A 23,128-nucleotide genomic window follows, 5' to 3' on the forward strand; every position below is an offset into this window, starting at 1 on the left:
TCCCGGTGGTCCCCGCCACCCCCCGGCACTGTCACCTTGTTCCCGGTGGTCCCCATCACCCCCTGGCCGCTGTCACCCCGTTCCCGGTGGTCCCCCTCACCCCCAGGCACTGTCACCCCGTTCCCGGTGGTCCCTGTCACCCCCCAGCACTGTCACCCCGTTCCCGGTGGTTCCCTTCACCCCCCAGCACTGTCACCCCATTCCCAGCGGTCCTCGTCACCCCCAGGCACTGTCATCCCCCCCTCCCAGTGGTCCCCATCACCCTGGACACTGTCACCCCCCCGGCTGTCCCCATCACCCCCCCGAGCCGTGACTCACACCGTGCAGCCGTCACCCTCTGACCCACGCTCCGGCTGTGTCCCCCCTCCCCGGAAAGCACAGCCGGTGACCCACAGGCGCTCTGCCTGCCCGTCCACACCCCCAGCCATGGTGACACCGTCCCGGGGGGGGGGGGACACAGACACACACACACAACACAGCAGGTGCCGCTGGCATAGATTTGCCTGAAGCTTTTCAGCCTTCCCTGGGGGGGGCCAAGAATAGCTGAGGCAGGGCTGCGGTGCGTGTCCCGGCACAGAGGGACAGGGTGACTCCCCGGGGACGGTGACACCCCACCGCCCGAGCCACCAAAGCGGATCACGGCTGTAACGGCCGGTGCCGAGCCAGGTGCGAGAAAACCGGTGCCGGAGGCAGACACAACCCTATAGCAGCCATCAGAGAGTCTACACTGTTTTTTGTTTTCTTCCTTGCCCCCACAGCCTGGGGATTTCTTTGCCCCACAGCGGGGGGAGTGACCGGGGAGGGGGAGAACAACTCAGGGTCCGGCCCTGCCCAGGCTGGGGTTGTGCAGGACGAAGTGGCACAGCCCCGGCAGTCGTTGGTGGCCCAGCTCCTCCTGCAGCCGCTGCATGGGCAGGTTGCCCGTGGCCGTGTGCCCGAAAGTGGGGAAGCCACGGGCTTGCGCCCGACGGGCGGCGAGGACCATCGCCGCCTGCATGTGGCCGCGGCGGCGATGGGTGGGTAGGGTGTAGCCGTGGGCCCCCGTCCCGAAGGGGTCGGTCAGGACCCAGCAGAGGAGCTGCCCGGTCCCATCCTGCAGGCCTACGCTGGGAAAGCGACTCAGCACCTCCGCCAAGTACCGCCGGCTGCGCGCGTTGCCCCCGTACGTCCACGTCTCGTTCAGCAGATCCACGTGGGCCGGGCTCACCGAACTCACCCGTACGTCGGGGTCCAGCCTGCGGCGAGGGTCGGCCGGCGCAGGGGGGTTGGAGGGGGTTGCCCGCGCCGGACCGGGGTTGGGGGACGACGACGGTGGATGGGGACTCACCGGGGTTCGGGCATGGTGCTGGGGTCGGGGTGCATGTAGGTGTAGTAATCGGAGATCTCCAGCTCGATCCCCTTGGTCCCCGCGATGGCCTGTGACACCGTGGCCACCCCCTCCTGCAGCCCTGGGGACAGTGCTGTCAGCTCCCGGCACCCCCATTCCTGTCCCCGGCCCCCCCTCTTTCTGACGCCAGCACGCCGGCTTGTGCCCTCCCCAGTGTCCCCAGGGGCTACCCGCAACCCCAGTCTCTATCCCCAGTAGCTCCATCCCTGCCCCCAGTGTGCCCAGCGCCCCAATTCCTGCCCCCCAGCACCCCCCAAGTCCAGCCACGATGCTCCCCAGTGCCCCCGCTAACCTCATCCCTGCCCCCAGTGCCCCCCAGCACCCCAAGTCCAGCCCCAATACTTCCCAGTGAGACCACCCGTCAAACCCCTACCCCCAGTGCCCACCCCAGCGCACCAAGTCGTGCCCCCAGCACCCAAATGCCTGCCCCCAGTGTCCCCCAGGACCCCCAATTCCTTCCACCAGTACCTCCCGGTCCCTTCAGTTCCTTATCCCTGTACCACCAGTGATCCTCCCCAGTGTCCCACCCTCCCAGTGCTGCCCAGTACCCCTGATTCCCACCCACCACCCCCCCTGCAGCGTTGCCCAGCATCTCCCTGATGCCCCCCCCCCCCACCCAGGACCCCCCAAGTCCCCGGGCCACCGAAGATGTGGAAGGCGGTGTCCCAGCGCAGGCAGCCGGGGGTCTCCAGCAGCGCCCGGTAGGCACCCACATCCCGGTAGAAAGCCCCGTGCATGTTCCTGTAGCAGTCATCCACCGGCATCTGCGAGGCACCCACGGGTGCTCTGAGCCCACCCGGCACGTGCCGAGGGCACCGTACCCACCCCCCGCGGCCCTCCCCACCCACGGCCACGGCCCCGCATCGCCGCCGGCCACCTCTCCGCTCTGCCGCGCCAGCGCGGCGCCGAAATCGGGCCACGAGTCCACCACGACCTCGAACTTCCCCGGGTTCCCCCGGTTGATGTTCATCACCGCCCCGTAGACCTGCGGGTAAAAGGGTCACAGGTTGGGGGGGGGGGGGGTCTGGGGGAAGATTTTGGGGGTCCCCGGGGGTCCCCGAGCTGCCACAGCCTGGGCGCACCCCACGGCCCCCTGCCCTCGCCGGAGAAGCCCCCCATCTCCCCCATAGGGCTCGGTGGGGTGAAGGCAGAAGGGGGCGGTGCTTAAAGGCAGGCTGCCCATAAGTGGGTGGGGCTAGGTGGGAGTGGGCGTGGTCGGAGTAGGGAGGGGCAGGCAGGATGCTTGGGATTGGCTGCGTGGCACAGAGCCTGGGTTGGGATTGGGTAGCTTGTATGGGGTGGGGTGGGTGGGAGGGGATTGGCTGGCTTGTGGGGGGCCTGGATGGGGATTGGCTGGCTCCAAAACAAGCTGGGCTGGGATTGGCTGGGGCAAAGTCCAACCGGGCTGGGATAGGTGGGCTTGGAGCCAGCCCCAAGGGTGGGGTGTTACCGGGGGGGGGGGGGGGGGCAGCCTGTGCTGGACGTGGGACACCCCGGGGGGGGGGACAGGGTGACACGGGGGTCCCTGTCCCCGGTGGGGTGGGAGCAGGGAGGTGACACCGGGGTCCCTGTGACAGCATGGGGCGGGGGTGACACCGGGGTCCCCACCATGGCACAGGGGAAGGGGTGACAGTGGGGTCCCCACCATGGCACAGGGCAGGGTGACACCGGGGTTCCCACCATGGCACAGGGCAGGGTGACACTGGGGTCCCCACCATGGCACAGGGGAAGGGGTGACAGTGGGGTCCCCATTGTGTGAAGGGGAAGGGGTGACACCGGGGTCCCCATCGTGTCAAGAGGAAGGGGTGACACCGGGGTCCCCATCACGGCACAGGGCAGGGTGACACCGGGGTCCCCACCATGGCACAGGGGAAGGGGTGACAGTGGGGTCCCCATCGTGTCAAGGGGAAGGGGTGACACCGGGGTCCCCATCACAGCACAGGGCAGCGTGACAGTGGGGTCCCCATTGTGTGAAGGGGAAGGGGTGACACCGGGGTCCCCATCATGTCAAGGGGAAGGGGGTGACACCGGGGTCCCCATCACAGCACAGGGGAAGGGGTGACAGTGGGGTCCCCATCGTGTCAAGGGGAAGGAGTGACACCGGGGTCCCCATCACGGCACAGCGCAGGGGTGACAGCGGGGTCCCCGTTACCGGCAGGGCGAGGGGCAGGCTCCTCCGCAGGGCCCCCTCCAGGCGCTGCAGGTGGGCCGGGCACGTCAGGAGCAGCATGGTCCTGCCGAGAGACCCTCCAATAAACGGGGGGACAGGACCCCTAAGTGGGGACCCCATCCCTGTCCCCGTCCCCAGCGGTGCCCAGCCCCAGCACTCACCCGCAGCGGTCCTGGGGTCGGGGGGCGTCTGGAAACCGTGGGGTGGGTGACGACAACCAGCAGGTCCCCGCTTCTGCGGGGCAGGCGGTGACACCGGTGGGTCCCAGGGCCACCACCAGCCGTCACGGGCCGGTGAGTGTCCCCTGCCCGGGGGGGGTGGTCTCATATGGGGGCAGCGGGCAGGGTCCATCCTGCCGGACCCTGGGCACGGGGCCAGCCCTGCTCGCCCCGCGGCCGCCTGGGGACGGGTGCTCGACCGGAACACCCTGCCCCAAAGCCACCAGCACCCCACAGCCCCGGGACCCTCGGTGTCACCGCCTGCCCCACGCGTCCTCGGAGTCACCCCCTGCCCCACGGCCACGGGACCATGCTGATCCTGAAGTGCCCGGGCCAGCTGCAGCTCCTGGAGGAGACCCTTCGGAGGACCCTGCCTGCCACCCTGCCGGTGAGGGGGGACCCTGGGGACCCCTCTGCCACCCCCCCCCTTCCCTGCCCTGCCCGTGACGGGGACCCTGGGGACCCCTCTGCCTTCCCCCCCCTACTCTGCTGGTGATGGGGACCCCCAGGTGGTCCCCACATGGTGTCCTGACCCCCCGCACCGACGGAGGCTGGCAGCACCCAGGGGTGCAGCCGGGCACCCATCACGCCCCCCCCCCCCAGCGCTGACCCTCTCCTGCAGGTCCTGGGGACCGTGATGACGGTGGCCCGGGGGAACCCGGCCGCCCACGAGGTGCTGGTGGACTCCTGGCCCCATTTCGGCGTCGTCTTGACCCGCTTGCGCCCAGAGGTGCTGCTTTGGGTGCCCCCACCCTGGCAGCACCCCACGTACCGTGGGGTTGGGGGTGGGTGGGAGGCCACTCTCAGACCCCCGTGTCCCCCTCCCAGGAGCAGAGGGACCCCGGGGACTTCTACACCAACCAGCTGACGGTGTATTACCGGGATGAGGGGGCCTGGCGGGCGCTGCTGGGGGGCACTGAGGCGGTGGACTGGAGCCGAGCCTTCCAGATGCAGGGTAAGCCTGGCATTGGGGGGGTGGGGTGGTCGGGGCACCCCCCTGCCCCTGCCCGGGCTGACGGTGCTGCCCCAGGGATGCAGGAGGGGATGTACGAGGCCGTGCGCGAGGCGGCCGATGCCAAGGGGCTGCGGCTGGAGACGTACCGGTACCAGGCGCTGCTGAGCCCCCGGCCCCCCCAGCCCCGTGTGCGGTGAGTGCGAGGGCATCTGGGGACATGGTGGCACCAGGGGAGGGGTCCCAGTCACATCCCTGGGTGGCATGGGGGGTGCCAGAGCACATCCCTGGGTGGCACAGGGGTCCCCGAGCACATCCCTGGGTAGCACGGGGGGTCCCAGAGCACATCCCTGGGTGGCACGGGGGTCCCAGTCACATCCCTGGGTGGCACAGGGGGTCCCAGAGCACATCCCTGGGTGGCACGGGGGTCCCCAGTCACATCCCTGGGTGGCACAGGGGTCCCTGAGCACATCCCTGGGTGGCACAGGGGGTCCCAGAGCACATCCCTGGGTGGCATGGGGGTCCCCAGTCATATCCCTGGGTGGCACAGGGGGTCCCAGAGCACATCCCTGGGTGGCACAGGGGTCCCAGTCATATCCCTGGGTGGCACAGGGGTCCCTGAGCACATCCCTGGGTGGCACGGGGGTCCCCAGTCACATCCCTGGGTGGCACGGGGTGTCCCAGAGCACATCCCTGGGTGGCATGGGGGTCCCAGTCACATCCCTGGGTGGCACAGGGGGTCCCAGAGCACATCCCTGGGTGGCACGGGGGTCCCCAGTCATATCCCTGGGTGGCACAGGGGGTCCCAGAGCACATCCCTGGGTAGCACGGGGGGTCCCTGAGCACATCCGTGGGTGGCACGGGCGTCCCTATCACATCCCCGGGTGGCACGGGGGTCCCCAATCGCAAGCCCAGATGACATGGTGCGCCCTCGATCCCATCCCAGGGTGCAGCAGCACCCCCCCACAATCCCCCCCCTGTGCTCTCCCTGTTGGAAAGGGGGACGCAGGTTCCCCCCGTCCCCCCACCCGGTCTCTCTCCGCTCTGCCCCATTGCAGGGTGCCACCGGGACTGCGCCTGGCACCCGTGTCCCCGTCCCACGTCCCGCTGCTCAACGCCACGTGGAGTTTCGGGGGCAATGCCCGCAGCCGGCGGTTCCTGCTGGGGCTGGTGCGGGCGCTGCCCAGCGCCTGCCTGCTGGGACCCCGCGGGCGCCCCGTCTCCTGGAGCCTGTTGGACCCCCTGGGCTGCCTGAGCCACGGCTACACGCTGCCCGCCTGGCGCGGGCAGGGCCTGAGCGGGGTGGTCCTGGGTGCCCTGGGTCGGGGGCTGCACGCCCGCGGCTTCCCCATCTACTGCGGGGTGTTTCCCCACAACACCCCCTCGCAGCGGGCCGTCCGCTCCGTGGGTTTTCTACCCCAGCCCGGCACCTTCTACACCCTGGTGGTCACCCCCAAGTAGGGACAGGGGATGGGGACACGGGGGTGGCCGCGGTCACGGGTGCTGGGGCTGGGGTAGCCGTGCTTGTTGGGGCGGGGGGGCTGCGTGTCCCCGTGGGCAGGGAAGCCATGGCCGGGGGTGGGGAATAAGGTGGGGTTACCTGGATGTGGGGGGTCCTGGCTCCCCACCCTGCCCCCCTACATGAACACACAGAGGAGGGAACACCCTGACCCCCCCCGCCACTGAGCTCAGAGTCTGGGGCAGCAACCCGTTCACCCTGACCCCTACTGATGGCACCACTGGCTCCTTGGGCCCCCCGCCGTGTGGCGCGGGCGGGGCGGGGGCGCTGGAGAAAGGCTTTTATTCGTTCATACAAGAATAGATCTTCTGCAATAAATACCCCAATAAATAACATCTCCAATAAATAAACACGCATAGACGCACCGGGACAGCGGCCCTGGGGCCCCGCCTCCAGCCCCGCCCACCGCAGCCCAGAGCTCCACCCTCCCGGGCCTGTGGGTTGCTAGGCAACCGCGGGAGAGGCGGGGCTTGGGCAACAGGGGGCGGAGCCTGTTGTAGGAAGGAGGCGGGGTTTGCTACACAGGCTGGTGAGCGGGGCTTATTGCCATCCGGGGAGGGGCGGAGCCTATTGCTCCTGGGGCGGGGCTTGCTGCTGGATGGGGCGGGGCTTATTCCTATGCTCTGGAGGATTGGTCCTTTCAGGGGTGGGCGGGGTTTGCACCCACTCTGGGGGCCTTGGGGGCGGGGCTTATTGCTGCCGTGGGGCAGGGGGAGGGGACCGCTGCCCTCCCCAGCCCCACAAGTGTGGGGCCAGCCCCGAGGGGACGGGGCAGCCTGGTGGGGTGGGCACAGGTGGGGACGTGGGGTGGCTTTGGTCACGCTCTGGGGTCAGGAGCCCCATCTCTCAAGGCACAGGGTGGTGATGGGGGGGACGCGGGGTGGCTCTGGTGGCACTTTGGGGTCAGCACCCCTGTCCCTTAAGGCACGGCGAGGTGATGATGAGGATGCGGGGTGGCTTTGGTGGCACTTTGGGGTCAGGAGCCCCATCTCTCAAGGCACAGGGTGATGATGGGGAGGTGGGTGGAATGTGGGGTGGCTTTGATGGCACTTTGGGGCCAGCACCCCTGTCCCTTAAGGCACAGTGTGGTGATGATGAGGATGCAGGGTGGCTTTGGTGGCACTTTGGGGTCAGGAGCCCCATCCCTTAAGGCACAGCAAGGTGATGATGAAGATGCAGGGTGGTTTGGTGGCACTTTGGGGTCAGCACCCCTGTCCCTTAAGGCACAGCAAGGTGATGATGAGGATGCAGGGTGGTTTGGTGGCACTTTGGGGTCAGCACCCCTGTCCCTTAAGGCACGGCGAGGTGATGATGAGGATGCGGGGTGGCTTTGGTGGCACTTTGGGGTCAGGAGCCCCATCTCTCAAGGCACAGTGTGGTGATGGGGGGGTGGGTGGAATGTGGGGTGGCTTTGATGGCACTTTGGGGCCAGCACCCCTGTCCCTTAAGGCACAGTGTGGTGATGATGAGGATGCAGGGTGGCTTAGGTGGCACTTTGGGGTCAGGAGCCCCATCCCTTAAGGCACAGCAAGGTGATGATGAAGATGCAGGGTGGTTTGGTGGCACTTTGGGGTCAGGAGCCCCATCCCTTAAGGCACAGTATGGTGATGATGAGGATGCAGGGTGGTTTGGTGGCACTTTGGGGTCAGGAGCCCCATCCCTTAAGGCACAGTATGGTGATGATGAGGATGCAGGGTGGCTTTGGTGGCACTTTGGGGTCAGGAGCCCCATCTCTCAAGGCACAGTGTGGTGATGCGGGGGGGGCGGAATGTGGAGTGGCTTTGGTGGCACTTTGGGGTCAGGACCCCCATCCCGCAAGGCACAGCGAGGTGGCGGTGGGGACGTGTGGTGGCCCGTCGGGGTGAGGACCCCCGTCCCGACGAGGCGGGGGGGGGGGGCCATCAGAGGGGGGGGGTCTCAGAAGCCCCTCGCCTCCAGGCGCAGGGTGACCACGGCGGGCGGCACCTTCTTCTTGAGGCGGTTGAAGTCCTTGGCCGAGCGCCACAGCCAAGTCTGCAGCTCCTTCAGCAACCAGAAATCATCCATCTTCTTGAGGAAGTCATTGGAGGCGACGGGGGTACCGGGGGGCGCGGGGGGCCCGGCGGGCAGCGGATAACCCAGGGAGGACATGACGCCGGCGATGCTGAGCACCAAACCTTGCAAGCTGGAGCAGAAGTGGCCGAGGCGATGGCGCAGCTCGGCGGTGCCCGCCTGCCCGTCCAGCGCCCGCAGGTAGCAGAGCAGCCGGCTGTAGGCACGGTAGTTGGCGGCCAGACGGGCGTTATCGGTCAGCCCTCGCCACAGGTCCAAGTCCACCGTGGCGCTGGGCACCCGCTCGACGCGCGCCAGGCGCGGGGGGTTGAAGTCGGGCTCATTGAAGGGGGGGCCCAGGTAGTTCAGCTGCAAGGTAGCAGTGGGAGGGGGGTGGCCGTCAGGCGTCGGGGGGGTGCCACGGGGGACGCTGAGGATGGGGTCGGGGTAGGGACTGCCCGCCTCGGCCCCAGTCTCCGTGGAACCCCTGCCTGCCACGTCCCAAGTCCCCAAGCCCACCGTGTCCCCAGTCTCCGTGCCCCCCCACATCCCAGGTCTCAGCATCCCCCAGCCGGACATGCCCACCACGTCCCCTTCCCTTTCATGCCCCTGCTCTCCATGCCCGCCATGTCTCCGGTCTCCATGTCCCCCTCTTCCCAGGTCTCTGTGCCCCCCTGCCCACCATGTCCCCTCTCTCCATGCCCCCCCCCACCCCAGGTCTCAGCATCCCCCAGCCGGACATGCCCACCACGTCCCCTTCCCTTTCATGCCCCTGCTCTCCATGCCCGCCATGTCCCCGGTCTCCATGTCCCCCAGGGGGACGTGCCCACCGTATCCCAGCTCTCCCCATCTCCCTCCCACCCACGTCCCCAGCCTCCACGTCCCTGTCCCCATCATACCCCCAGTCTCCCCATCTCCGGTCATCGTGCCCACAGCTCCAGGCACCACGCCTGGAGGCACCCACTGGTGGGGCTGAGCCACCCACCCGACCCCGCACGCAGCCCCACGGCACTGCCACCCTCGTCATCGCTTGGCACCCCACGTGCCGGCACCACGCAGCACCGGGGGCACGTCAGGGCAGAGACGGGGAACCTCCGCGTGAGCTGGTGCTGCCGGCGGGCAGGGAGAGGCAGATGCCTGCACCCCTGCCTGCACCCTGGGCCAAGGGCAGGGGCCCGGGAGCCGCCCTGCGCCGATGAGACATTTCCTTGGCCCCCGGCGTGGGTGACGCCGGGCACGGCAGGGGAGACCCACAGCCCCCCGGGGAGGGCGGGCAGCACCGGCACCGTTGGCACCGGGCAAGGGCAGGTGAGTGCAAACACGTCACCCGCAACTGCAGGGCGTGCTACGGCACACGCGTGTCCGGGGAGTCACGGGTAGGGAGATTCGGCAAGGACGCGCCTTGTGCGCGCACACGCACGTGTGTGCGTGTGTGTGCAGGCGTGCATGCATGCAACCGCACCGATGCACAAGCACGCGTGCGGGCACGCCAATGCACGCTCGCGAAGGTGCGCAGGCACGCGTGCGTGCAGGTACACCAATGCGCACACGTATGCGCACGCTGACGTGCGCGCCGGCGCGCTCCCACGCGTGTGCGCGCCCTCACCCCGGTGCAGGCAGGGGGTCCCCGGTGGGTGGCAGTGGGGTGGCCGTTCCCTTCCCCTCCCCGGGGGGATGTCCGCTGCCCCCCATTGCCCCCCCACTCCATGCCATGCCCGGTCCACGTCTGCCCTGTGCCACCGTACCCCGGGGTGGGGGGGGACACCCACACTGGTGGGGTGCATGTGGGGGACGCGGTGCCACGGAACGGGTGGGCACGGGACCTCGGTGGGGTGTACCCGCTCCGGGGAACCGGGACCAACCGGGGCATCTCCCAGGAGAGACGGGCATGGGGAGGACAGACAGGGCAACCCCCCCATCTCCATCCTGGTGCGGGGGGGGGGGCAGGCAGGGGTACGGTGCGGGTGAGCTCCTACTCACGTAGGTGCCGGCGAGGGTGCGGAGCTGGTGCTCCAGGTAGCGGGTCAGGTCGTAGGTCTTCTGGATGGACTGGCCGGCACCCAGCTCCTCCGTGCAGTTGAGGGCGGGCAGCGCCGGCAGGTTGCAGAGCGCGGCGCACAGGAAGGTGAAGATCCCCCAAGAGTCTCCTGTGGGGACACGGTGCCTCAGGGAGGGGGGACACAAAGGGGAAGGGGGGGGGCACCTCCTCCCACCCCTGGGCCTGGGGTGACAGGCTGGGGGTAAGGAACCCCCCCCCCGGCGCGACGGGCCGTTCTGTCCTTCGGCGCGGACACGGCAGCGCTGAGCCCTCGGGGATCCCCCCGGCGCCGCCGCCGCCGTCACCCTGCGGGGCGACTCACCTGCGAGTGGGGAAACTGAGGCACGGGAGGGCTACGGGTGGGCACCCACGCCCGCACCAGAGCAGCTTGGCACCTTCCCTGGCACGAGGCGGCTCAGCATCCCACCCTTGGCACGGCCGGGGCAGCGCCGTTAGCTCGGAGCGATGCCGCCGGCGCAGCCGGTACGGCGGGGACCCCCGCCTTGCCGCGCTGACCCCGCCAGCACCGCCGAGCCCCGGCTCCCCTCCGCGCGCTCCCACCCGCGGGCTGCAGCAACAATCCTTTATATGGTCTGGAGCGAGGACGGCTCGCGGCGCTCCCGCCGGGACGGCACGGCCGGGTTATATTTGGGCACGGCGACTCACCCGCCATCAATGCCGGAGAGGGCTGAGCATCCCGCGGGGCCGCCGGCAGCCCCTGCCCCGGCGGGGACCCCCGGTGACCCCCCCCCATTGAGGGGGACGGGACCCTAAAGGGTCGGCCGGGGCGCGGGGCGACCTTTGCCGAGGCTGCCGGAAACCGCCGGCCGGGTCCCCGTCATCGCCCCTGACGTCAGGGCGGCCTTACGAGCTCCGGCCTCGTTAGCCGGCGGTTGTGCAAAGGTCACGGCCCGCGGCCAGGATGCTCCGGGCCAACTGGCACCTCTCGGCACGTCAGAGCCGGGCTTCCCGGCAACTCCTCCGCCGGGAGGACCCACCGCCGGCACGGCTCGTCACCGCAGGGTTCGGCGGGGCTCCCGGCGTGGGCAGCCTCCGCGGCGGCCTCCCGGCGAGGCCAGGCCGGCGGGAGCCCCGCGGTGCCCTCGCGCGTCACCGCTCCCCGTCACGAGCTGCCGGGAGGGCTCGGAAACTCGGGAGCGGCCAAGTGCCGGTGACGCACGAGGGTCCTCGGGGACACCCCGGCTCCGGCCGTGCCAACCCTGCCGCGGCGGGGACGCGGCCGTCCCTGCGCCCGCCAGCCCCCGCCGCGGGGAGACGCCTGGCTCCCAGCAAGCGTGCGGGCGTGCAACTCCCCTGCGGGCGTGCAACACGCTGCTCACTCCTGCGATGCACCCCGCGGGCGTGCAACACACAGCGCAGTTGTGCAACACACAGCGCAGGGCATTACACAGGCATGTGAAACACCACGCGAGTGTGTGACGGACCTTGCAGGCGTGTGACACCGCGCAGGTGTGCGATACAGCATGCGACACGCTGTGCGTGTGCGTAACACACCGTGCATGTGTGTGATACGCTGCAGGCGTGCAACGCGCCGTGCAGGTACGTGATGCTCCGTGTAGGTGTGCGGGAGCGTCACGTACCACACAGGTGTGTGACACGCCACCCACGTGTGATGCACTGCAAAGGTGTGCGACACGCCGCGCACGCATGACACGCCGAATAAGCGCGCGACACGCCGTGCGTACGTGTGATGCAGCACACACGTGTGACGCACGGCGAAGGCGTGTGACGCACCGTGCCGGTGGGTGACACGCGGCGCATGCCAGCGCACGCACACCGTGGGCTTACTTCAGCCCTGCGCGGGCGCCCCGACACGCAGCCGTGCCCCGCGGTGGGCACGTGCAGCCGCTTGCCCCGGGTCCCGGTGCGTCCTGGCGCGTGGAGCGTGCCGCTGTCTCGCCTTGCGTGCGTGCAAGCGTGCGTGGGACGAGCGGCGGACGGAGAGAGGGGGGGGCCACGCCGCGGTGACTCACCCACCCCCGGGTGTTTGCTTTGGCCGAGCCCCGGCACCGCTGGGCTGGCCGGACCCTCGCCCGCCGCCGGCTCGAGTTTCCAGCGCGGGATTTACACCAGCCCCGGCCCTGCCGCGGCCAAACCAAACACAGCCGGGCTGGGGGGCGCGGGGGGGGACCGGGGCTGGCAGGGGACCCGTAGGGACGGAGCCGCCGGCTGCCCCCGGGCAGGTGGCCGGGGCACGGGGAGGATGAGGATGAGGGAGGAAGGGGACGGAGAGGTGCCCGGTGGAGGTGGATGGCTGAGGGACAGGAGATGGCGGGATGCGCGGCGGTGGCGCGACGGTGGCCGCGGCGCAACGGTGGCCGTGGCACAGAGGTGGCCGTGGCACAGCAGCGCGGGTGGTACGGCGGTGACGGCGACCACGGCACGGCGGCGGCGATGGCCCAGCCGTGCCGGGTGCCACGCGGAGCAGCCGTTCTCCCTCGCCCACCCCGGTCACAGCGGTTCGGCTCCGGGTGGAAAATGTCTGGGCACCGGCACAGACAATGGCGGCGGCCGGCGGCCCGACGGGGAGGAGGGAGGCGCGGGGCCGGCACAGCTGGATCCCGGTGACGTCGGAGAGGAAGAGCCCGAGGGTTTCAAAACCGGCCCTGGAGTCCGGCCAGGATGCTCCCAGCCCACGTAAGCAGCTCACGCCGTGGCTGCCCGGGGTCACCCGCTCGGTCCCGGGGGCAACTGGGGAGCCGGAGCGGCCGGGGGCATGGGACCGGGCACCCCCCCCCGGCTCCGTCGGGCAGCGCCGGCAGCACCCCGGGGTACCCGTGCTACCGATGCCGAGGGGCCGCGGTGGGCGGCAGGACACGCCGGCGGTGCCACGGGCATCCCTCGCACACGCGGCGGCAGGGATGTTGCTCGCCCGCCTTTGGCGGGATGCGCACGGAGTCGCGTCGGCGGGACCCCCTGCCCTCCCGCGAGCCACCCACCTACCCCCCCCCGCCACCGGCCAGACCTCCCGGCCAGCGGCCGAGGCGGGAGCGCAGCCACGGTGCCGGGTGAGCTGTTCCCCGGGCATGCTGTGGGCAGAGCCGCCGAGGTCAGGAGTGACCACAAACCGCCCAAAGCCGTTTTCCCGAAACTCTCGTGCAAAGCGGCACCCGGGGCCGGGGGCGGGGGGGCAGCCGGGAAAGGGGGGACCCTTGTATCAGAGCCCCCCGGGGGCAGCGGACGGAGCCGAGCCGGCCCCGCGGCCCCCGACACCGCAGCGGGAGCTGCCGTATCTGATGGGCCGGTGTCCAGCGGCGAGCAGAGCCCCATCCCACCCAGCGGCCCCATTCCCGGTGCTGGTGTGGGAGCCCGGCCCGGGAGGTCCCGCGGTGGCCAGGCGTGAACGTGGCACTGGGGACAAAGTAGCCCTGTCTGCGGGCAACAGCCAGCGGCCGCTGTCCTGGCCAAGCTGCCTGCAACCCCGACCGGCAGCATTTAACCCTTCCCTGCGCGCCATCACGGGGCGGTTTCGCAGCCCGGCGTGGCAGCCGGCCTCTGCCCACCGCCTCTCCGGGGGTCTTGGAGTGGGTGATGCTCCAGGACACAAGGACAGACACCTCCGTGTCCCCAGGCTGCCGGCATTTAACCCAGCCGCGGCCGGGGAGGTGACGCCGGGGCGTCGGGCAGGCGCAGCGGCAGCCCTGGAGGGCCGGCGCGGCGGAGACGTGAGGATGCTCACGCTCTGCGTGGGCCCAGCACCCGGACATCGGCGGTCACGGCGGTCCCCGAGCGCTGACGGGAAGGACACGAGCGTTCTTGCTGCCCGACGGCAGCCACCGCCACTGCAGTGGGGTCCCCATCCCATATCCCATGGGATACCACCTGCCTGCTCCCAGTCCGCACCTCCATCCCACCCCTCTAGGAGCCACCAAACCCCATCAAGCCCTGCCTGCAGTTCCCGGTGCCCACCGAGCCCCTCGTCCCCGCACGGCTCCCGGCGAGCGAAGCCGCCGTGCCGAGCGCGTGCGGGACCGGGGAACGGGTGGGCGTGCAGGGGAGGGGGACCGCGGCCCCGTTTTCCCCCCCCTCCCCATCCCGGCCGTGCCTGCGCTCGCAGCGCCGAGTGTTTACATCCTGTCTCCTCCGTGTGTTTATAAATGCGGCCGCGCACGGGAGACTCCAGCGAGGCCGTAATTAGCTGGGCCTGGATTTCCCATCCGGCTCCAGCCAGCGGCACGATGGAAACACCCCCGCCGGCGAGGGGGACGCAGGCCCCTAATCCCAACCAGACCCCACCGCCCCGCACGCACGGCCAGCCCGGTGAGGCTGCTCCGGCATGGGCACGGGCACGGCACCCACGAGCCACGCGAGGCACCCCGGCTGCCTTCCCACCCGTCCCGGCGCAGGTCACGGAGCCGCGCGGCACCGCCGGACCCACGGGCTGCCCGCCGCCGGCCGTGCCGGCACCGTCCCAGGTGTTTCGCCGGCGGGACGGTGGAGCCAGGGCGAGCCCAGCACCAGAGCCAGGCTGGCCCCTCTCCCATGGAGCAGGGGACCCCCGGTGCCAGCCCATGTGGCACCGCAGAGCCCTCTCTGGCACATCCCTCTCCATCCCCCGGCACCTCGGGACCTGCCGCCACCGCTGGCATCTCCCGGGCAGCAGCCGCCGCCGTGCCACGGGGACGCCGCCTTGGCCGCGTTAGCGTGGGACCGGCGGCTCTGCACGGCCGTGCCCGCTCGGGACGGCCATGCCCCGGTTCCCGAGCCGACCCCACGTCCCCCAGCACCCCGGTCAAACCCAGGACACCTCCGTCACCCACGGGCCACGCGCCACCTGGGGCCACGGCGCTGCCGGGCCGGCGGCTTGCCGGCACAAGCCGGGCCGTCTGCCGCCCAGATGTCCCGTCTGCGCCGGGACGAGCGCATCGCCGTGTGCCTGCCGGGGCGGCGGTGCTGGTGCTCGGCCGGCTGGCGAGAAACCACGGGTACCCTGTGCCGGGCAGCGGGGCGTCAGCCCCCACGGCACAGGGGAACGGGCACTGCCTCGGGGGCCGGGGGGGGTGATTTATGGAGCTCCGTGCCACTTAGCAGGGCATAAATCTCCCCCCCAGCCCGGCCCTGTAAGCAGAGCCCTCCGCATTTCCCTTCGGAGGCTGCTCGCGGGCTGCGCCTAATGCAGCCCAGATGTGCGCCGCCACCGTGCCCTCGCGCAGCCCGCTAAATAGGCGCGGGGACACCGGTGCTGCCGAGCGTCCCCGAGTCCTGCCGGGGCCAAAAAGCCGAGCCACCGCCGGCCAGGGATGCCCCAAAATGGGGAGCGGGGTCAGGGGGGCCAGCGGCGGCCGGGCTCTGGCCCCGCGGCTCCTCCCGCCGCGCCGGCCTCGGCGTCCTCTTCCCCGTCCGTCCCGGTGCCGGCTGACCGCTGACCGCGGGCCCCGGTACCGGTTGTGCCACCGGCTCCCCGGCCACGTCCACCGGCCCCAGCGGCGGGCGGGAAGGGGGAGAGGAAGGAGCGAGGGAAGGCGATGGAGCCGCTCGGGGGATCCCGGCCTCGCTTTTCCGGTTCCCCGGCTCTCGCCCCGCTTTGCCCGTCCTGCGTCACGGCCGGCACCGCGGGAGCCGGAGCCAAACCCGGCGCCGGCCTCGTGCTGCCCCGGCCCCGGTCCCACCGGGTGGGAGCCCGGGGAGCCTCGCGGCGCCCACACTTTGACCTTTTAAGGGTGTTTTCCAGCATTTTCCTCGTCCTTTCTGGGCGAGGAGCCCCCGACCCCGGTGCGCCGCGGGGCCGGCCAGCCCCCCAACCGCCCCGGCTCTCCCGGGACCCCCGAGGCGGCCGCTCGGGCCGGGGGAACAAAGCCGTCCCACAGCTGCAGCCGCAGCTCCAGGGACGGTCCCCTCCGGAGAGCGACATTTCCCCGGCACCCCAAAAATCCCACCGCCGTTTCCCGGAGAAATCTCGCCCGCTCCGGCAAAGGCGTTTGGAGGCAAGTCCCGAAATCTAGCCCTGGGCAGGAAAAATAACTTTTCCTGCCCCCCCCCGCTCCCCAAATCCCAGCGACTTTCATTTTCCTCCCCTCTGTCAGTCCTGGGGTTTAATTCTCCGTGCTCAGCAGCGGTTCCCTCCCTGGTAATCACAAACATGCATGGAAAAGAGGGAAGGAGAGAAAGGGGAAAAAAAAAAAAAAAAACAACCAACCCAACCAACCTAGAGAGGGGAAAGTCTTAAATCAATCCCAAAGCCAGACAGACGTTTTAATCACATCAAATTAAAATCAGCAGTGGCTCGGAAAGGAAAAAAAAACCATGGCAGGCAGAGCGCAGGCAGCCCCCCGCCCCGGCCCCGGCCGGCAGCACCCAACGCCTCGGTCTTACCTGAGAGCTCCCCAGCAACATTTAGCATAGTCGGGGTGCAGGGGGGGGGTTTGGGGGGGTGGAAAGTGCAGCGGGGAAAGGGGGGGGGGGCGAGAGGAGCCCAAAGCGGGAGCTTGGCTTTTGCTCCGCGCCCCGAGCGGCCGGCCGAGCTCGTCTCTGCCCTGGCTCGCTTGTTCGCTTGCGCTCGCTCAGGGTTTTGGGTTGGGTTTTTTTTTTTTTTTTTCCCAGTTTTTTTTTTTTTTTTTCCTCTCCCCTATTTGTTTTGGTTTGTGTTTGCTTGGGTGTTAGGTGGAAAAAAAAAGCTGTCCGAGTTGGGTGGGTTTTTGGTGTGTGAGTGTGTGCACGGTTCGCACCACGCTCCGGCTGCCTCGCTCGCCGCCTTTCCCCCTTCCACCTCCCTTGATTTGCTCTTTTGATTGGTGTCCAGGAATGCAAGAATAAAAAAAACGCGAGCTCGCATACACCCTCTCCAAGCTGCTGCCTCCCTTCTTCTCTCTCTTTTTTTTTTTCTTTTTTTTTTCTTTTTTTTTTTTTCAAAATTCAAGTGTTAAGCAGAACCAGGTTGCTTTCAAGAATGTATTTGATGCAATTGTACACAAGAGCAGGCTCCATTCATTCCCTCCCTCTCCTCCGGCCTTCTCCCCCCCCCTCTCCACCCTACCCCTTGTCGTGTGTGTCGTCCCCCCCCCGCTACCCCCTCGCCAACCCCGGTGTCCCGGTTTCGGGCAAAATTTGGAGAAGCCGAAACCGAGCCCCGGCGCTGCGGAAAGCGATGGGGAGGGAAGAGAAGGGGATCCCTGGGGTGCTGCCGACCGGGCAGAAAGGGTTTTTGGGGGGGGGGGAAGACACCCCCTCCCTAAAGCTTCCTCCCTCCCTTCACCCCCCCCCGACCTCTGGCTCCCGCACGGCTTTTGTTAGTGGCAGCGGCGGGGCCGGTGCGGGACCGGTGCGGGGTTGAAGGAGGCGCGGGGGGGGGGGGGGCAGAAAAAAAAAAAAAAAAAAAGAGGAAAGTGTCTCATACCTGCTCTCAGCTCCATGCGGGACAGGGGCGGTGGGTGCGTGGCTGGGGGGTCCCGGGTGGGCAGGCAGGCAGGCAGCGGTCCCGCACACCGGAGCGGGACTCCGGTTCCCATTTGCCGGTCGGAGCTCCCCTTCTCGCCTCTTCTCCTTCCCGACGTCCAGAGCCGCCGCCGCACGCTGAGAACCCGGTCCCCGGGGGGGGGGAGTTTGGGGAAGAGGGGGGGGGGGTCGGTCCGGGGAGGGGAAGAAGTTTGGGGGGTGGTTTTTGGTGGGGGGGGGGGGTGTGGGAAGAATGGGGCGAGGTGCGGTGGAGCGGTTGGGCTCACCGCCCCGCAGCGGGGCCGGGGCGGGGGGGGGGGGTGGTGGGGGTGGTTGGGGGGGGGTGCCAGCTTTGCCCCCCCCTCTTCCCAACCCACCCCCCCGCCTTCCGCGGGCAGGGGCCGGGGCAGAGGCGAGGTGGAAGCGGGGAGGGGCGGCTGGAGGGATGGGAAGGCGCAGAGAGAGGCGGGCGGGCGAGGGGGGGGGGAACTGTGTTCGCCTCCCCTCTGGCACGGCCAGCCCCCTCCCCTGCTGCTCGGCCGGCAAAGAGAGGGGGTCCCGACATCCCACCCCCCCCCCCCCCGGCTCCTTCCTCCGCTCCCTGCCCGGCGGGGACGGGACCGGGAGCGCCGGGACGGCGGCAGGTGAGCGGCCCGGGGGTGAAGGGGGGGGGGGGAAACACGGGACGATGGCGGGGAGGCAGAGGGGCTGTCGAGGGTCCCAATCCCGGCTCTGGCAGAACCGGAGCCCCGAGGAGCGGTGGCGACTCAACCCTGCGCCCGCTGCACCGGTTACCGGGGGGTGTGTGTGTAACTTGCCCCCCCACCCCACTCCGGGGCCAAGGGTGGTGAAGGGACGCTGCTGGAACCCGATATCTGCAACAGCGAGAGGGTAGGGGGGTGATCCGACAACCGGAGACCCCCCCCCTCACCACCCCATCCCCATCCCTTCCCCTCATGACCCACATCCACAAGTGGGTGCTGCCACGGAGGCGAGCGGCACGCGCGGTGGGGGAACCTGGAGGGGTGCTCTCGGTGACGAGGGCAACGTCCTCGCCTGAGCTGGCTCCCCCCCCCCAAAAAATAAAAAAAAAAGCTTTGTTTAAAACAAAGGCGCTGGCCGGCCGGCGCTGCTCGGGAGCGCCGGGAAGGGCCGGGAGGTAAAAGGCAGATTTTGTTTCGACGCCAGCCCCCGGCCCTGACCAGGTCTGAGCCCTCCCGGCTCCTTTGCTGGCAGCAATCGCATCCTCCCGGCTTTTTCCGTGGCACGGAGCAGCTGGGTTCCTGCTCGGAGCACACAGAGACCAACCCTTTCCCCAAGCCCACCGGTGCCAAACCCACCAGCTGCAGGTTTAGGGAACCCCCGTTACAGAGAAACCAGGCGCTGACACGCACTGTGGCGGTGCCGCGGCGATTTATTGGTTGGGAGCCACAGATTTGGTGTTGAATCAGCGAGGAAGCACCCAACAGACACGCTGTGGGGCGGCAGCTCTGGATTGCCCCCCCCCTCCCCGCCCCGGTTAAGATGGGGGATTCTCCGCACGCTGCTCCAGTCCGGGCAATGCCGCCGCTCACTTGCTGCAGGGAAAGAGACGCGGTGAGCCCTGCGGACCAGCAGCAAGCCACCGAGACGAGAAGGCTCCCGATGCTCGCTCAGGGGGGGTACTGCAACCCCCAGGGTGAGGGTGGGGGCTGTGGAGGTGTTAGTGGGACAGCCCCCACGCCGGGATGGAGCTGATCAAGCTCTCACACCGGGAAAGCCAGCGAGAGCGGCTCTGCCGAAGGAAGGTGTCTCGGCCCGGCTCCCCCGGCAGTGTGCCGGAGGGGGTTCCCCACCTCCACCCCTGCCCGCACGGCGTGGGGCCAGCCTCACCGCTCCCCCAGCCACGGTGCAGGATATCTGGTTTCCCACCCCCAGCAAACAGCCCCCACCAGCAGCGTGGAGCAGTTGGGGGAAAAAAAAGCTGCCTTCAGGTCCCCGGGGGGGCTGCAGCACGGCCCCGGCAGCGGCTGCCAGCCCCGGGGGGGACACACAAAGGGCAGGGAGGGGGAGCCTCCAAGTCCTGCCTGCTGAAGCAGCAGCAGGGCTGCCCGTCACTGCCCTGTCCCCTCTCCAAAAGGCAACGCCGAGGTCGTTCCTGGTGAGTTTTTCCAGCTCGGTGGCTGCATGGCTCTCGCTGGGCCAACACCTGAGAGAAGAGAGGAGGAGGAGGAGGAGGAGGGTAATGCGGCCAGCGGATGTGGCACGAGCCCCCCAGATGAGAGCCGTGGCAGCCCCCTCAAACACCCAGCAGCCCAGCAGCGAGTGCCAGACCCCCCTCCCCAGCCAGTGCCTTTCCCCCCGCAGCTGCCTCCCAGCTTCCCCAGCCCCTTCTCCTCTGCCGGCGAGCCCGGTGCCAGCCAGCAGTGCCAAGATGGAGCCCCCTGCCCTGGGACAAGGGGGGGACACACAGCACAGGCAGGTCAGACCACTGGAGAGCCCCAACCAGGCATCCTCCTCCTCCTCCTCCTCTGCAGGCCCTGCCCGCCCGCCCAGCCCCAGGCACCAGCCCGTGACGGTCCCGTGTGGGAGAGGCCGTGTCCCCCCCTCTCTGCCCTCGAGGACCACGTCACCGGCAGCGGCAGCGCCGTGGGCAGCTGACCTCACCTTTGTCCCAGCCCGGGGCGACACGAGTTCCTCCGCCGGCGCCGCTGCCGGCCCTGCCTCCCACTGCTGACCTTTGCGGCGGGCAGCTCGCCGCCTGCCCGCCGCCGTGTCACGGTCCCTGCCCGCCCGCTTCTGGCCCCTCGTGCTCTTACCTGGCCCCTCCACGGTCCCCAGCTCCACATCCAGCGCCGTCTGTGACATCCCGGGGCTGCACCAGAGCCCTGGATCCCTGGCAGACGGAGGAGAGAGAGAAGAGGGACTGCTGAGTGCCCCGAGTGCCAGAGCGGACCTAGAAAGCCTGGCACCGGGGAGGGTTTTAGGCCCAAACCGCCTGCAGCCCCCCCTGAGCCGTTGGCTGGGCAGGCAGGACACTGTCTCGGCTCCTTGGGGACACTCCCGGGATGCAGCCAGGGGATGTCTCGGGACACCGAGCAGCCATTCAGCCCCACGGCGGCAGGCGCCTGTCCCCTCCTGCCGGGCAGGGAGCAGGAGCCCAGCTGTGGCCGTCTGTCTCCCCGCACTGCTGGCTGGGCGAGGGCACCGCGCCATGTGCTCGGGACGCCGTGTCGGGAAGGAAGCTGCGGCTCTTGGAGAAGCGGGCAGGGAGACAGCCCTGAGCCCGCTGGGCGGGAGGGGGCACCCAGGGATGGCAGGGAAGGTGACAGGGATGAGGGTCCCCGACCCCGGGGGTGTGCTGGGAGAGGTGGAGCAGGGGTGGGCTAAGCCTGGGGGTGCTGGAGCCCCCTGAGGGCTGCCAGGCTCCTGCCCCCAGCCCGTATCCAGCCCAGTCCCCGGTGCCTCATCAGCGCTGGCTCAGGGCGGCCAGGGGAAGAGGGAGGGGTGCGCGTGGCTTTGGCCACCGCAGAGGTGTGTGTGTCACGACCACAGCCAGCTGCGTCCTATCCACAGCCCCATAAAACGCCGAGCCCCGAGGCCAGAGCCCCTCCTGGGGACGCCGGCTCCAGAGGAGCCCGGCTGCTGTTCAAGAGCTGGAACGGACGCTCACACACAATCCCGTCGTCCTCCTCCTCCTCCTGGGAGGAAGGGGCCGGTAGCCAGTGCTCACCCCAGGGGCGGAGGGAGCCAGATCCAGCCGACCCCGGGGGGCCGGACCCCGAGCCCAGGCCAAGGCAGGCCTGGGAGTCCCCTGAGCTCCCTGCCTGCGGTCCGAGCCCAGCCGCTGCACACACGTGGCTTGGCCCGCAGAGCGGCCCCGCAAAGGTCGAAAGTTTGCGTACCTGGAGGAGATGCACTGCCGAGAGACGTCGGGTTCTGAAATCCTGAATGCGTGGCATTCGGAGAGGCGCTGAGCGCCTGCGGCACACCTGAGATGGAAAAGAGGAGGAGGAGGAGAGGCCGTGGCCACGTGCTGGAAGACGGCAGCCGTGGGAGAGGGGCTCTGTGCCCCCCTCCCCCTTCAGGTGCCAGCCACACTCCACAGGCTGCATACTGGGGCCCCTCGGCTCGGGCTCCGCAGCCACCGAGCCCAGGAGGAGGGACTTGGGCAGCCGCTGATCCTGCTGCGGGCAGGAGCCGGCTGAAGGACCCTGCTGCGAGCGCGAGTCAAGTTCCTCGCAGCCAGATCCCCCGGCCTCCCTCGAGGCCCCAACCTGAGAGCAAGTCGCTCCGGGCTGGCTGCCTGCATGAGGAAAGCAATTTGCTGAGCTCCCCCCTCGCCCAGCCTCCCTGGCGGGACCCCTTACCCTCTTTATTGCTTTCATACCCTCACCCGCCTCAGACACGGTGCCGGCCTTCCAGGTACGAGCTTCTCGCTTCCACCGCGGCGCAGCCGGCAGCGCCTGCAGGATGGAGAGACTGTTAACTGCTGCCAACCCGCCTACAGCATCCCCGCTCCCCCGCATGCCCTCAGCCACCGCCCGGGAGGCAAAGGCCCACAGGCAACGGGGCAGGGGTCCCCACAACACCGGGCTCCCGGGAAGCACTGGAGCAGGGACGGCTCTGCTAGCTACTGCACACCCAGCTCTGCGGAGCTGCAGCCCTTCCCAGCCACACAGACACTGCCCACGGGTGGGCACCAGGGAGCACCGTACCCCAGGAGTGCGGGCAGGGGTTAGCGACAGCAGCTTGATGGAGGGGCCTGAGCTGAAGGGAAAGAGAGGAGAGGGTGAACCTGACGGTGGGTAGCCTTACCCTGGACGCTGCTGGGAGAGAAGGGAGAGTCGGGCGTGAGGGGATGCTCGCCAGGCATTGACGGGACAGCTGCTGAGGGGAGAAGGGGGCGGCTGGAGCCCCAGCAGGATGAGGGGCAGGGGAGTGGGCAGGCTGGGGTCCTGTGGAGAACCACGGGGCAGGCCGGGGCTACCGAAGCCGTCGGGGACGGCACAGGCCCCTCGGTGAGGCCCAGAGGATCCTCCCGGGTGAGAGCCAGGGCCTGGCAGGCCGCAGGCAGGGCACAGAACCCGGGGAGACCCCGGGAGGGCCAGGCAAGGACCCGGGGGTAGGCGGGCGGCTACGGGATCGGGACGAGAGCCCGGAGACGGGACGAGGGCAGGCTGGGACCCGGGAGCGGGGACGGGACCGGGCCGGGCCCCGGGAGCCGTGCTGAGGGACGCACACCCGCCGCTCGCCGTCGAGGCCCCATTGGCTGAGCGGCACGTCACTCCGATCGCAGGCGGTGCTTGCGCCCTGCCGTCCAATAGCGAGCCACGGGAGAGGGGGGGGGTTAAGCCTGCCCGCGCGCGCGGCGCCCGGAGCACGGGGAGGGGCCGCCCCCGGTCACGTGAGGGCAAGGCCGGCGCGAGAACGCCGGGTCGA

General features: G+C 69.5%; 3 protein-coding genes across 5 annotated transcripts; 1 reads left to right on the forward strand and 2 right to left on the reverse strand.

The window, feature by feature from the left end:
• Positions 1-730: 730 nt before the first annotated feature.
• GLYATL3 (glycine-N-acyltransferase like 3) lies at positions 731-3,617 on the reverse strand. The gene is made up of 5 exons (XM_075047139.1): positions 3,540-3,617; positions 2,265-2,372; positions 2,031-2,151; positions 1,328-1,448; positions 731-1,235 (listed from the first exon to the last, which is right to left on the reverse strand). The coding sequence occupies exons 1-5, from the start codon at positions 3,615-3,617 to the stop codon at positions 815-817; spliced, it is 849 nt and encodes a 282-aa protein (XP_074903240.1). The 3' UTR covers positions 731-814.
• A 468-nt stretch (positions 3,618-4,085) lies between these two features.
• LOC142039980 (glycine N-acyltransferase-like protein 3) lies at positions 4,086-6,188 on the forward strand. Its single transcript, XM_075047140.1, has 5 exons — positions 4,086-4,163; positions 4,398-4,505; positions 4,604-4,730; positions 4,806-4,923; positions 5,786-6,188. Exons 1-5 carry the CDS (start codon positions 4,086-4,088, stop codon positions 6,186-6,188), a joined length of 834 nt encoding a protein of 277 aa, XP_074903241.1.
• A 283-nt stretch (positions 6,189-6,471) lies between these two features.
• CLCF1 (cardiotrophin like cytokine factor 1) lies at positions 6,472-17,856 on the reverse strand. 3 transcript variants are annotated; one of them, XM_075048349.1, is made up of 3 exons: positions 17,670-17,856; positions 10,258-10,424; positions 6,472-8,646 (listed from the first exon to the last, which is right to left on the reverse strand). In XM_075048349.1, the coding sequence occupies exons 1-3, from the start codon at positions 17,779-17,781 to the stop codon at positions 8,164-8,166; spliced, it is 762 nt and encodes a 253-aa protein (XP_074904450.1). In that variant the 5' UTR covers positions 17,782-17,856; the 3' UTR covers positions 6,472-8,163. The 3 variants fall into 3 exon arrangements, with proteins under 3 accessions (XP_074904450.1, XP_074904452.1, XP_074904451.1); XM_075048351.1 differs by lacking the exon at positions 17,670-17,856 and adding an exon at positions 16,649-16,889; XM_075048350.1 differs by lacking the exon at positions 17,670-17,856 and adding an exon at positions 10,982-11,411.
• Between the last annotated feature and the right edge of the window lie 5,272 nt (positions 17,857-23,128).

This window comes from Buteo buteo, chromosome 16 (genome assembly GCF_964188355.1).
Source record: "Buteo buteo chromosome 16, bButBut1.hap1.1, whole genome shotgun sequence".
NCBI lineage: Eukaryota > Metazoa > Chordata > Aves > Accipitriformes > Accipitridae > Buteo > Buteo buteo.